General features: G+C 37.2%; 2 protein-coding genes across 3 annotated transcripts; both read left to right on the top strand.

Moving 5' to 3' along the window:
- The first annotated feature begins 864 nt into the window (after nt 1–864).
- Nucleotides 865–6103, top strand: LOC108157788. The gene is made up of 5 exons (XM_017289978.2): nt 865–1633; nt 2604–2778; nt 2864–3016; nt 5470–5621; nt 5769–6103. Exons 1-5 carry the CDS (start codon nt 1536–1538, stop codon nt 6004–6006), a joined length of 816 nt encoding a protein of 271 aa, XP_017145467.1. The 5' UTR covers nt 865–1535; the 3' UTR covers nt 6007–6103.
- A 3177-nt stretch (nt 6104–9280) lies between these two features.
- On the top strand, nt 9281–11724 carry LOC108157826 (tensin-2-like). 2 transcript variants are annotated; one of them, XM_033388947.1, is made up of 2 exons: nt 9281–9457; nt 9980–11724. In XM_033388947.1, the coding sequence occupies exon 2, from the start codon at nt 10001–10003 to the stop codon at nt 11603–11605; it is 1605 nt and encodes a 534-aa protein (XP_033244838.1). In that variant the 5' UTR covers nt 9281–9457; nt 9980–10000; the 3' UTR covers nt 11606–11724. The 2 variants fall into 2 exon arrangements, with proteins under 2 accessions (XP_033244838.1, XP_017145515.1); XM_017290026.2 differs by having other exon boundaries at nt 9965–11724.
- The last annotated feature ends 499 nt before the right edge of the window (nt 11725–12223 follow it).

The following is a 12223-nucleotide window of genomic DNA, read 5'->3' as shown; positions in this document are numbered from 1 at the left end:
AGCGCACATATAATGACTGTTATCCGCCCACTAAAAACAATTTTCATACTAGATTCTCAAATATTAGTAAATATTACTGTTTTAATGCTTGAAGGAAGCATATTGTCAGTCCTTGAATATTATCAGTCTCCCGCCTTCGGCGTCTTCCCGCCCGGCTTCTCACTCTTTCAGTGTGGCTTATCAATTAATGGTGGACTTTCATGAGTAGGGGCTCGTCAAAATGGCTTTACGTTAATATTGTGGTAGGTTCACGCAGGCACGTCCCACAACTGTCATCTCACACATTGTTATATTTGATCTCCCACAATATTCTTTTAAAACATTTCCCGCTTTATTAAAAGAAAAATACTAAATACTTATTAGAAGCTACGTCAATCAGAATTTCGGATGAGACCGGACAGAAAGAAGAATCTCCGTTACATATTCTGCTTTCCAACCAACAAGAGTATAAAAAGTATTAAAAGCTTTGCGATTTAATGAAACAATAATTTATGGAGTCCACATACAATAATAAAAACTGAAAGTCATGATCACAGTTCGTCAAAATTATTCTGACGATGATTCTCGGCAAAAGCAGTATAGACCATGATTCAATTATAGTACGACTTACCGGCTTTACTTGTTTCTCTTCCAAACGTTGCAAATAAGAATTAATTCCGTTGAAGACCTTTTTATCTTTATCTTAAAATAAACGATATATGTATGTACACTATAAGTGATACTACAAAACTGCACTACATTTTGCCATAGTTCGAAAACTTAACAAGATCAAGGCAGTGTAATTTATGACGCTTGTGCGGTTGACAGCGTCAACGGCTCTGATTGTTTCGCTCACACATTTGAACAGTAGTTTCGATTCAACCGCTCGCACGAAAGGTATCGGTATCCGTCAACGGGTGAGCTTGAATTTTCAGGTTTGCTTGAAGCTTGGAGTGGGCAATAATTTATAAAGTGCTTTGCTTTGATAGGCACATGTTCGCTAAATAGGAAGCAAATAATTACGGTGTGTGTGCGTGTACGTGCGTGTGTGTGTGTGTACTGTGTCTGTTTGTGAGAAAAGTGTCCGCGTTAGAGTGACTCAAAATTTGGGGAATAGTTAATTTTTGTGAAACATACATATGAAAATATATTTCTAGTAGAGAGTTTGTATATGTGCGGGTGTAGTACACCTTAATATTGTGATTTAACGTTGATTTGAATGTGCGTGCATTTTAATTTCGCGTGTGACAAACCAATAGAATTAATAATTCTTAAAAATTCTTCAATGATCTGTCACACCCGTATCCACAGTACAATTGCTTTGATACACTTATACTATGCGGACACTTAATGCACAAAGTTCGTACATGATGTCACGTTACATCCAAATGTATTTATAGACCTCTTATAAGGTGCTAGCTTAAGGTGCAAGTGTCAGCTACACATTGACCTCGGACTGTTATCGCAAAGTAGAAGAAACAAAAATAATAATAATTGAGCTGTTCAATACAAGCAACAGCAAAGCATACTGAAAAAAGCCTCGCCGATTTATTAAAATGTATGTGGTTAGACTTATAATGTGCATTACGTTTATGGCGGCTTTGGTTGATGTTGTTACGCCACGTGATGAAGCTAAGCAGGAAAAATCATTCAGGTAATTAAAAACAATCTTCCCAAATACATATTTAAGTATAGACTTTATGAAGATTTCATCTTTGTTCTAAGGAAAGAATAAGTAGTTTGAAAGGTTTTAGATCCAACCAGCTCAAAACTATTTTAATGATACACTACTACGGTTCGCGTTTACAAAATTTTCAGAGGCCACTCTTTTTGAGTAACATTTTTGTAAAGCCCGTTATTTCCGTTATAATCTACTATTATACATATGTATGTATGCTTATGTACATATTTATGTAAGGAGGATGGCATGTTCATAGAATCCGTCAAATCATATCCGACGGTTTTTAACAAATCATAAAGAAACTTTTGTGCAATTTCAAGAAGCTAAGAATATTGCCATCACTTATTAATACATATATGTATAATTAGTTCATTGGCAACTATCCACGATCAATAATAGTACCGTACTAAGATATTTACTATAGAGTTATCACAGTGTATTCGTGGATTGGATACATTGGAGTGGTACTCTCAGATCTTATTGAAGCAGTTTAATCAGTGAATATTCGCACTCTTTTACAAGAGGGGACTCTGAACAAGCAGCTTAACAGCCTTAAATAGCCGTCAAATAGTTGCGCATATAACTCAATCAGTAGTTTTATTGAGTGCTCAATAAAACAAACTGAAATTCCTTATTCCTACACTATTGTAAAAATACATAGGCCTCGGATTCTGATCGGAGTATTGTTTAATCTGAAATATACTCCAACAAACTATCTCCAGTACCTGTTCTCTTAAGATCAGTGGCATAGGTGGCCTCGGTCACGTATAATGATTACTTACTGGATTGACGCGATTTTACTAGATCGGTGTTGCCAGGGAAAGAAAGGGAATAGGTCGTTTATGTTATTCCTATATGCAGTGGCTAATTTATTGAATTATATATACTGATACTATGTTAGTGCAACGTCTTTGATATCAGATCTTGAAATTTTATGACAAAGGTCCCACGCTTTTTCAAAAAATGCGAGTAATGAAGATGACTTTGAAAAGGATGATATCGGCTGGACTAATATCAACGAAGAGGTGGATGTTGTAACACCAATGGTCCTTTTGCATCTGCAAAAGCTGGGTATAGAACATTTACAGTTGCCCGACATGAAAGAGAGTATATCAATAGTAAGTTAATGAAAAATAAGATACAAAATAAATATTTTAATAACATGAAAACATCTAATTATATTATCAACTTTATTTAATACAGAAACCCCTGTTCATCACATACGAGGCGGGTCTCCATTTGACTAATGGGATAGTCTACAACCTGTATGGTATAGCGCGACATGGGGACGCGTTTATGACGTATGAAGGAAAATCGTTCCTGAGCAGATTTTATTTAAAAATAAATAAACTTCAGGTGAGAAAGAACCACAAGTTTTTAAAATACTTACATCTCAGAATATTGTGTACATGTGAAGGGACGTATCCAGCTTTAAAAGAATTCGAAATCGCTTATATCAGTATACATGAGTACATTAGAAGTCCTTTGTTATCTCACACTAACAGAGTCTATTAATAAGCAGATATATATGCGTTGGCAGCGGTACGGAATATCAAAAACTAAAAATTACAAAATTTGTTTGACTTATAATAATTATATCATTATCATTTTATTGGAAATAATAAATCTAAATTGTAAGGCGCCACAAACTACTCTGACCATGAATCTTTCCGTAGCCTTTGTCGCGACTACAACAAATTTTTCCATCTTTTTATACCCGATACTCAAAATGAGTATTGGGGTGTATTAGATTTGTGGTGAAAATGGATGTGTGTAACGTCCAGAAGGAATCGTTTCCGACCCCATAAAGTATATATATTCTTGATCAGCATCAATAGCTGAGTCGATTGAGCCCTGTCTGTCTGTCCGTCCCTATCAGCGCCTAGTGCTCAAAGACTATAAAAGCTAGAGCAACGAATATTTCAAAACCTTGCCCCGCCCACTTTCGCCTCCACAAAGGGCGAAAATCTGTGGCATCCACAATTTCATAGATACGAGAAAACGGAAACAGAATCGTAGAGGATGACTATATCTTCTCGACTGCAAAATCTGAACCAGATCGTATAATTATTATAGTCAGAATCAAGAAAACAATTTCATTCTTTCTCGCTCTGTCTCTCCCTAACACACAGGTTTCATGGTCGTTTTTGCCAATTGCAAAATATGAGTTCAAGGATCTCAGAACCTATAAGAGCCAGAGCAATCAAATTTGGTATCCACACTCCTGTGATATCGAACCTTGACCGTCTCGAAAATCTGGGGCATCCACAAATCTCAGAGCCTATTAAAGCTAGAGTAACCAAATTTGGTATCCGTACTTCTGTTAGATCTCACCATAAAACGTATATCTAAAAATTTCGCCCCACCCCCTTCCGCCCCCAGTGGGGCTACAGTGGCTACGCAGCGCCCGACGTCACGCTCAGACTGATTTTCTGTCTCTCTCGCACGCACTCTTTGTCGTGTCGTTTAATATTAGCAGCGTCTGCCGGAGGAGAGCCATACTGACTTAGTATCGGGTATAACTGTAGAGTTGTGGTCTGCGCAGCAACTCACAGCGTTCCCCATCGTTTCCTTTGATACTTGCGCTCCCAAAGTAAAATCTTCTTTAATGAATAATTTAAGTTAACTTTCTTCTGCCTTGTATTGTGTACCGAACTTTCCAGTAGCTGATAATTTTATGATTTGTACATTCCTATTTTTACACAGTTTAACTGTACATAGTTGAACTCTAAAGATTAAACATTAAACATTAAATGGCGAACCCAAACCGAAAGCTTAATAGACTAAAAGATGACGTATTTTTTTTGTTCTTTGAAAAGAGGCATATCGGTACAAAGCCAGGTGTATGCTCTTTTCAAGGCGTTAGCATATTTCAAGATCATAGCCATTTGATGATTGTCCCCGTCCAAGTTACCTAATAAGGCAACAACTTCTATGCATTTCTGTAAATGTGCTCATGTACATACACATACATGTACATATGAACATTGCATGTTTGCTAAAATCTCACTTTGAACCATATTCAAGAAATACATTTCATTTGATAGGTAAAAAGTCTGTGAATAATTACATTTTATATTTTCTATATTGTACCTACAAACATTGGGAGGTGTGGTTTCTTATACCCTTGCTGCGGGCATGTACATTTATCGCATTGTATTCTAGAATCTAAATCAGTGTGAGCTTCCGCGTCGAATTTTTGTGCAGGCTTCTGTGGCATCAGACATACATTTTATACCCGATACTCAAAATGAATATTGGGGTATATTAGATTTGTGGTGAAAATGGATGTGTGTAACGTCCAGAATGAATCTTTTCCGACCCCATAAAGTATATATATTCTTGATCAGCATCAATAGCGGATTCGATTGAGCCCTGTCTGTCTGTCCGTCTGTCCGTCCCTATCAGCGCCTTGTGCTCAAAGACTATAAGAGCTAGAGCAACGATGTATTGGATCCAATAATTGCCTCTACCATATCATATCCACCACTAATTCTCTTCCTCTTATTAAATTACTAATCCTTACACATCTTTCTAGTAATTAGTAATTGTAGTGGTATTTTTATGTTTATTTTAAATGCATGTCTAGTTCTCTTAGAAACTTTCGTGCTAATCTTCCTCGAATGTTAGTCTAACAGCTATCTTTCCTGCATGCTCTCGTAACAGCCTTCTGCTGGTGTCACACGGGCCACTTGACGGTGCAGTAATTGCATCTCCTCTTGAAAGATGCGGTCATTGCATGTCAACGTCCACAAATATAAAAATTCGGGAATTTGCTTACTTTTTAGTTTTGTTTTTTTTATTCATAGTTCGAATACAACTTTTTCCTTAAACTGATGGCAATTGAAGGATATGGAAAGGTTATGGGTTCATTGGATAATACGGTCGTATATGCCGAGTTAGCTGTAAACGTCATCAACTCCAAGCTTCATCTTCACGATTTTCGTATAATGGAATTCAGGTAATTGGAAAGTGAGATATGTGCAATAGTTACAGTGCAAATTTAAAGACATTCTTGGGCTATAATTGTATGTACATGCCTGAATATCATGCACTGTAATTTAATAATATATGAAAAATTTATTTTTCATTTCTTTTTAATTAACAGTAATATCCATGTACAATTAGATCAGGCTCGGCTGATAAGACAGCTGACTGGAATTATTTTAAGCCCTATAACAAATTTTTTTAAAGATCGCATAACAACCTCAATAGCAGATGGTCTTAAAGATCAAATGCAATCAGTGATGGATGATTTCAACAACGAGGATCCGTTACAGCTACGTGAATTTACCAAGAAATTGTTATCTGGAATAACTGGAAACACGCCAGAAGATCTTGATTAATACTACATATGTGAAATACTTTTTTAAGAACAAATATTCGTTTGAGTGGTAACATTGTGGTTTCTGATTGATAATAAACAGTTTAATAAAAAAAAAAGAAAAATTTTCTTTATAATGGTTTTTACAATATAGTCGTCCAGCTGTAAAGTTATTTCGATAAAATTCAGTTTTTATTAATTGTTTCCCAATACTCGAAGAATCAACCGCTCAACTTCTGAGCAGTTTTTATTTGTTTGCTTCAAAAAGCCGGTGCCAGGTTCTTCTTCTCTGAAGCTGAACCCATAATGATTTACCGAAGTTTATTAGTAAGTGCTAAAGCTTGAACATTTTTCCCTTTACTATGAATGTGACATGTTTGGACTTGTCATGATGATGTTCATGACTATTTTCATCTACTCGGCGCCTGGGCTTCTGATTCGGTCTGAGAATCCGAAAACGTGGGATCATTTGGTCTGAAAATTTGCAGCAACAGATACACAGTCTTTAGCGATGTGCAAAATACGATCTGCCCTATACAATAACAAATTTTGTGTCTTCAGCATGACGAGCCATACGCTCTGCGAGAAGGGTACTGGCTGCGCCACGTCAAAGACTTTGTATTTGTTGTAGGATTCTGGTAAGTCTCAGCTGCACAAAGGCATACGAGTATATTAAATTCGTATGGATGTTTGTAACAGCCAAAAGAAAGCGTTTCTGACCCTATCAAGTATAAAACGATTTATATATTCTTAATCAGGATCAGGATTAATAGGACCGTTAGACCGTCTGCCTGTATCGAGGAGCTCCCCGATCTCATGACCATAAGAGTTGGAGTAACTGGATTTTGTGTGTAAGCTTCCATGATATCAAATTGTATAAAGTGTATTTTACACGCTCCTTTCCGCCACCTCAAATCACCCACTTCAGTATAGCCAGAATAAACAAAATATGTTGAACCGAACCAGTCATTTGCCTCGTTGAACACCTGACTTTTAAGCGCATTAACGGTGGAGCAGTGCCCTCTTGAGTGCAAAAAATGCTAGAAGGGTAATTTTAAGGATGACTAAAAAACGTTACGACTGCTTTAGTGCATTTTATTATACATTTCAGGACCAGATTAGGCTGTAGGACTGACACTTTGTGCAAAATCATAAAAAATCTGAACACAAAAAGAGCGAACCAATCAATTATATACCTTTTTAATACAGTAGTATTTGGAAGATACTGTTTATATTTTGATAAAAAAATCAGTTTAAAACGAGGGGGAACGTTGTGAGTTGCTGCGGACACCGCAACTCTACGTTTATACCCGATACTAAGTCAGTATGGCTCTCCTCCGGCAGACGCCGCTAATATTAAACGACACGACAAAGAGTGCGTGCGAGAGAGACAGAAAATCAGTCTGAGCGTGACGTCGGGCGCTGCGCAGCCACTGCAAATTGATTTGTTCCTATTGGCTATAAAAATGATCTGATCTGATCCAGATTCAGCAATCTGATAGATATGGTCATTATCTATGATTCTGCGTTTTTAGTTTTCTCGAATGTGCATTATTGTGGATGCAACAGATTTTCGTCCTTTGTGTGGGCGGAAGGGGGTGAGGCGAAATTTTAAGATACACGTTTTATAGTAAAATCTAACAGGAGTGCGGATACCAAATTTGGTTACTCTAGCTTTAATAGTCTCTGAGATTTTTGAATATCCCCAGATTTTCGTCCTTTGCGGGGGCGGAAGGGGGTGTGGCGAAATTTTGAAACAAACTCGTCTCGGTCCGATATATTAGGAGTGTGGATACCAAATTTGGTTGCTCTAGCTTTTGTAGTCTCTGAGATCTAGGCGCTAATGTTTTACTCTAAGCAAAGCCGCCTATGCTACGTGTGTGTTAGAGAGAGACAGGGCGAGAAAAAATGAAATTGTTTTCTTGATGCTGGCTATAATAATAATACGATCCAATTCAGATTCCGCAGTCTTAAAGATATGGACATTCTCTACAATTCTTCGTTTTTGGTTTTCTCATATCTTTAAAATTGTGGATGCCACAGATTTTCGTCCTTTGTGGGGGCTGAAGTGGGCGGGGCGAAGTTTTGAAATATTTTTGTAGCAGTGACATATCACAGAAGTCTGGATCCAAAACATCGTTGCTCTAGCTCTTATAGTCTTTGAGCACTAGGCGCTGAAGGGGACGGACAGACGGACAGACGGACAGACGGACGGACGGACGGACGGACGGACGGACAGACGGACAGACAGACAGGGCTCAATCGACTCGGCTATTGATGCTGATCAAGAATATATATACTTTATGGGGTCGGAAACGATTCCTTCTGGACGTTACACACATCCACTTTTACCACAAATCTAATATACCCCAATACTCATTTTGAGTATCGGGTATAAAAATTATAATGGCTATAGGAGTTTGTGCATTGAGGTTTGTTTTTGTTGGAAGCGGTTCGTCTGCATACAGTTTAAGTAAGTAGTACAGTACTTAGTAAGTACATTTAATTAGATAGCTTATGCGAAATTACACATAATATTTGTATAATAAATGCATGCTTAGCTTTTTTAGTTACGTTTAGTTATAATTTTCCTCAAATATTTGTCTAATATCTATCTTTCCTGGATCTGCCCGGGAACTGCGCGTAACACGCATTGGCTTGGTGTCGAATGGGCCACATAATGGTGCAGTCATTGCAAATCCGATCCCAATTACTAAAAGATAATACATACATATGTACATATGGCCGTACATCTTTTGTTAATGTTGATTAGTCAGCGCAACCATAAAAATCAAAGTCGGGGCGAAAAATCGGATGTAAAAATGTGAAGACCTACGTTCAATTAGTTCAACTTAGGTGTTTTCTTTAGTATAAACGTGCATGTGTACATATGTAGGTATTCACATATGTGCGTATGTTTGTCTATATAAATATTCATCATTTGTAAATATGTATATAAATTAATCTTTTGTCGTTTTAAAAATGTATTCTTTCTTTATTTTGACTCTGACCCCGTTTGTATACCCTATTGGTCGGATATGTCTTTATTCATAAATACATATATATGTTACATATGTATGTACATATGTATTTTTAGTGAGATCCTACATTTTTCTAAACTTTCAAAACTTTAGAGCTTTATTTACTATACATACGCACATATGTACATACATATGTACATACGTATGTGTGTACATATATGTATTTATAAATGTATGCATGCTTCTATAATGAGAAGCGAAAATAATAAGCTTTTATGCTTGCCAGCTGCCCCACTAGTCAACTGCTAGATGCTGTCCATGCCGGGCGCGCTTTTGAAGCACGGATAAAGTGGTACCGATTCACACGAACGCAAATATATAGAATTGTACATGGTGCAGATATATGTATACATAGTTTTCTGTACGTGTACGCATATAAATAAACGACGATAAACCGAAATAGGCTCGATATTTGTTCTTCGGCGAATACTTGTAAGTGGGCTAAAAATCCATGGCGTTTGCACGAAGAAAACCCCAGTAATTTTTTTTTTGTGCTAAAATTAATATTTTTTAATAAATAATATCGAACACCAGAACTGATATGAGCACATTATTCTCGATATATGTACATATGTACACATATGTACATATGTATTTTTACATATAATACTTGTAGGGTACAGTAAATGTCCGCGTTACCGTTTGCCAACATTGCTTTCGGCGCTCCGTATCAAAAATACTCTTGCATATGTAAATATGAATGACTTTTTATTAGCTTAAATTAAATTATTTATATTTCGGTTATATGCGGCTGTACAAAGAAGAACAAAAAAAATGCAGTTATTGGTAAACTACTGATGGATGAACGAAATTTTGGAACATTGAGATTGCAATACATACACATACATATAAGTAGATACTATTGCAGTACTGTGCCCAAGACTCTAAAATCACAATTTAAATTATTTAGAATTATTTTCTTTTTCTTTTGTCATTTAGACGCTGATAAGTTGCATACTGGTGTTTGACTTCAAAATGACATCTGTGTATAGACCTATTCCTGCAGGTGAGATCGCTCCCTCTGGTGAAACCCGGACAAGTCCGGAATCGGATGACACAGAGAATATACCTTACCATGCACGTGAAAATGCTCGACCCTTTACCTATGGGAACCTTCCTGTGGGATTTAATACAAGTGACTTAAGCCATGTCCCTTCAGAAATTGTTGAAACACCAAGTGCAAGACGTATTCAAAGCACCTACAAAAACAGTCCTTCAACCACTCGTAAAAGCACAAGACCCGGCATTTCGCCCTCTCGTCCTGTGCTAAGAAAGACGCCTTCACGTCAAGAGTTTGAAGAAATGTTGATGGAACGAAAAGAAAAATCTTTGCGGGAACAAAACAATGCCGCAACTAAGTTGGCGCAAGAAGCATCCATACAAAAGGAGTTCGATGAGCTGCATGAAAAGCTCAATAAAACCATTCTTTCTTCGCAAAATATAAATGGATCTAAACAAGACAAACACATAGACTTCACAGATTCAACAAAAACTTCTTTATGCCCTTCCCAAAGCTCAGATAATGTTGATTCCCCCATGCTTGCGGTAGAAAAGAAACGTCCGGAGACGCCAACGTTTCCGGTTGTTCTGAAGTTGGTCAACAGTGAGCGATGTATTAGCCCGTACCCATCAGGAACTGCAAAGTCCGTAACGTCTGGCGAGCAGGGGTTGATAGCACAACCAAGTATTACTCAAGATGTGGAGCCACATTTGGTAAAGTTTGCTAAGGATTTATCGCAGTTTTGGTACAAGCCGCATATGACTAGAGAAGAGGCTGTGCTGTTGCTACGCACCGCACAGGTCGGGACATTTCTCATACGAAATTCAACCACATATCGTGATTCTTATGGGCTTGTGCTGCGGGTAGCGAAAGCTCCACCATCTATACCTAGTATATCAGGAAACGGGGATGAGCTGGTACGCCATTTTCTTTTAGAGCCTACGAATCGAGGCATTCGTCTTAAAGGATGCGCCAACGAACCTATATTTACGTCGCTATCAGCTTTTGTCTATCAGCACTCAATTAACAGTTTAGCGCTGCCATGCACGCTTGTTTTACCATATCAGGACTTGCTCTTGTATTCTCCCGACAATGAACTGATGTCCAGACAAAAACAGATTCTTGTACAAGGCGCTGCATGTAACGTACTTTATCTATACCAGTGCGATACGGAATCGCTTACTGGGCTCGAGGCCGTTCGCAAATCCGTTCATCAAATGTACTTGGATGCCAAATATTCCCTTCCAATAGAAGTGCACTTAAAGATATCACAAGAGGGCATTACATTGACCGACAACACCCGTAAGACGTTTTTTCGACGACATTATCCAGCACAGAATATTTCTCACTTCAGTATGGACCCAAATCAACGATTTTGGAGTGTCAATGCAACCGACGAAGGATTGCAGCGATCAGTCAACAAGTCAATATTTGCCTTCGTAGCACGTCCGCTGACTGGTACAAAGGACAACCAATGCCACATTTTCTGCGATTTAGCCTCCTCGCAACCAGCATCAGCAATTGTATCATTTGCCAATAAAGTTCTTCCATTAAGTAAATCCAGCTGTAAGATGCTATGAGCAAACTAATGTTATATTTACATTTTGTATTTATTTTAAAGATAGTCGGATGTTTTTATGATGTAGTGCAAAACTAAAAGTAGCTAACAAAATAATCAAATAAATATTAAATAAATTAACCGTACTTTTTATACGCTTGCTGCCGAAAAGAGGTCAAAAGTCATTTTTGTGCGTCATCAGATAGAGAATTTTCAAAATTGGAAGCTTTGAGGAAATCGAATTTTTACTTTAGAAGATATGAGCATTCAAGGCTGATAATATTTTCTGTGAGCAGAAATTCAGTCAATTTTTTTGAACATAATGCATTTTTTAGGTCAAATAAAAATAAGCTATTTATCGTATAATTTTTTTTTGTTTCGGTCTCTTTTCTTAGGTGTTAATATTGTTCATTGAATAAATTGGTTTCTTGGAAAGACTCCTAAGGAAATTTAATTTTTCAAACGATATATTTCTTAAGTATTTTTCAACTTTGATTTGACTTAGAAAAAAATGTTCTGAGATACCCGCGAGACTTTCTTTTTGAAATTTGATTTGTAAATATTTCTTAACCTGTGCATATAGGGGCTTATCTGCGGAGCTTTGTGACTGAATGACTGAATAAGACCGAGAAGATTACAC

This window comes from Drosophila miranda, chromosome 2 (assembly GCF_003369915.1).
Source record: "Drosophila miranda strain MSH22 chromosome 2, D.miranda_PacBio2.1, whole genome shotgun sequence".
NCBI classification, from domain to species: domain Eukaryota; kingdom Metazoa; phylum Arthropoda; class Insecta; order Diptera; family Drosophilidae; genus Drosophila; species Drosophila miranda.
The sequence above is the reverse complement of the archived record's forward strand: the minus strand, read 5'-3'. Positions and strand labels throughout refer to the sequence as shown.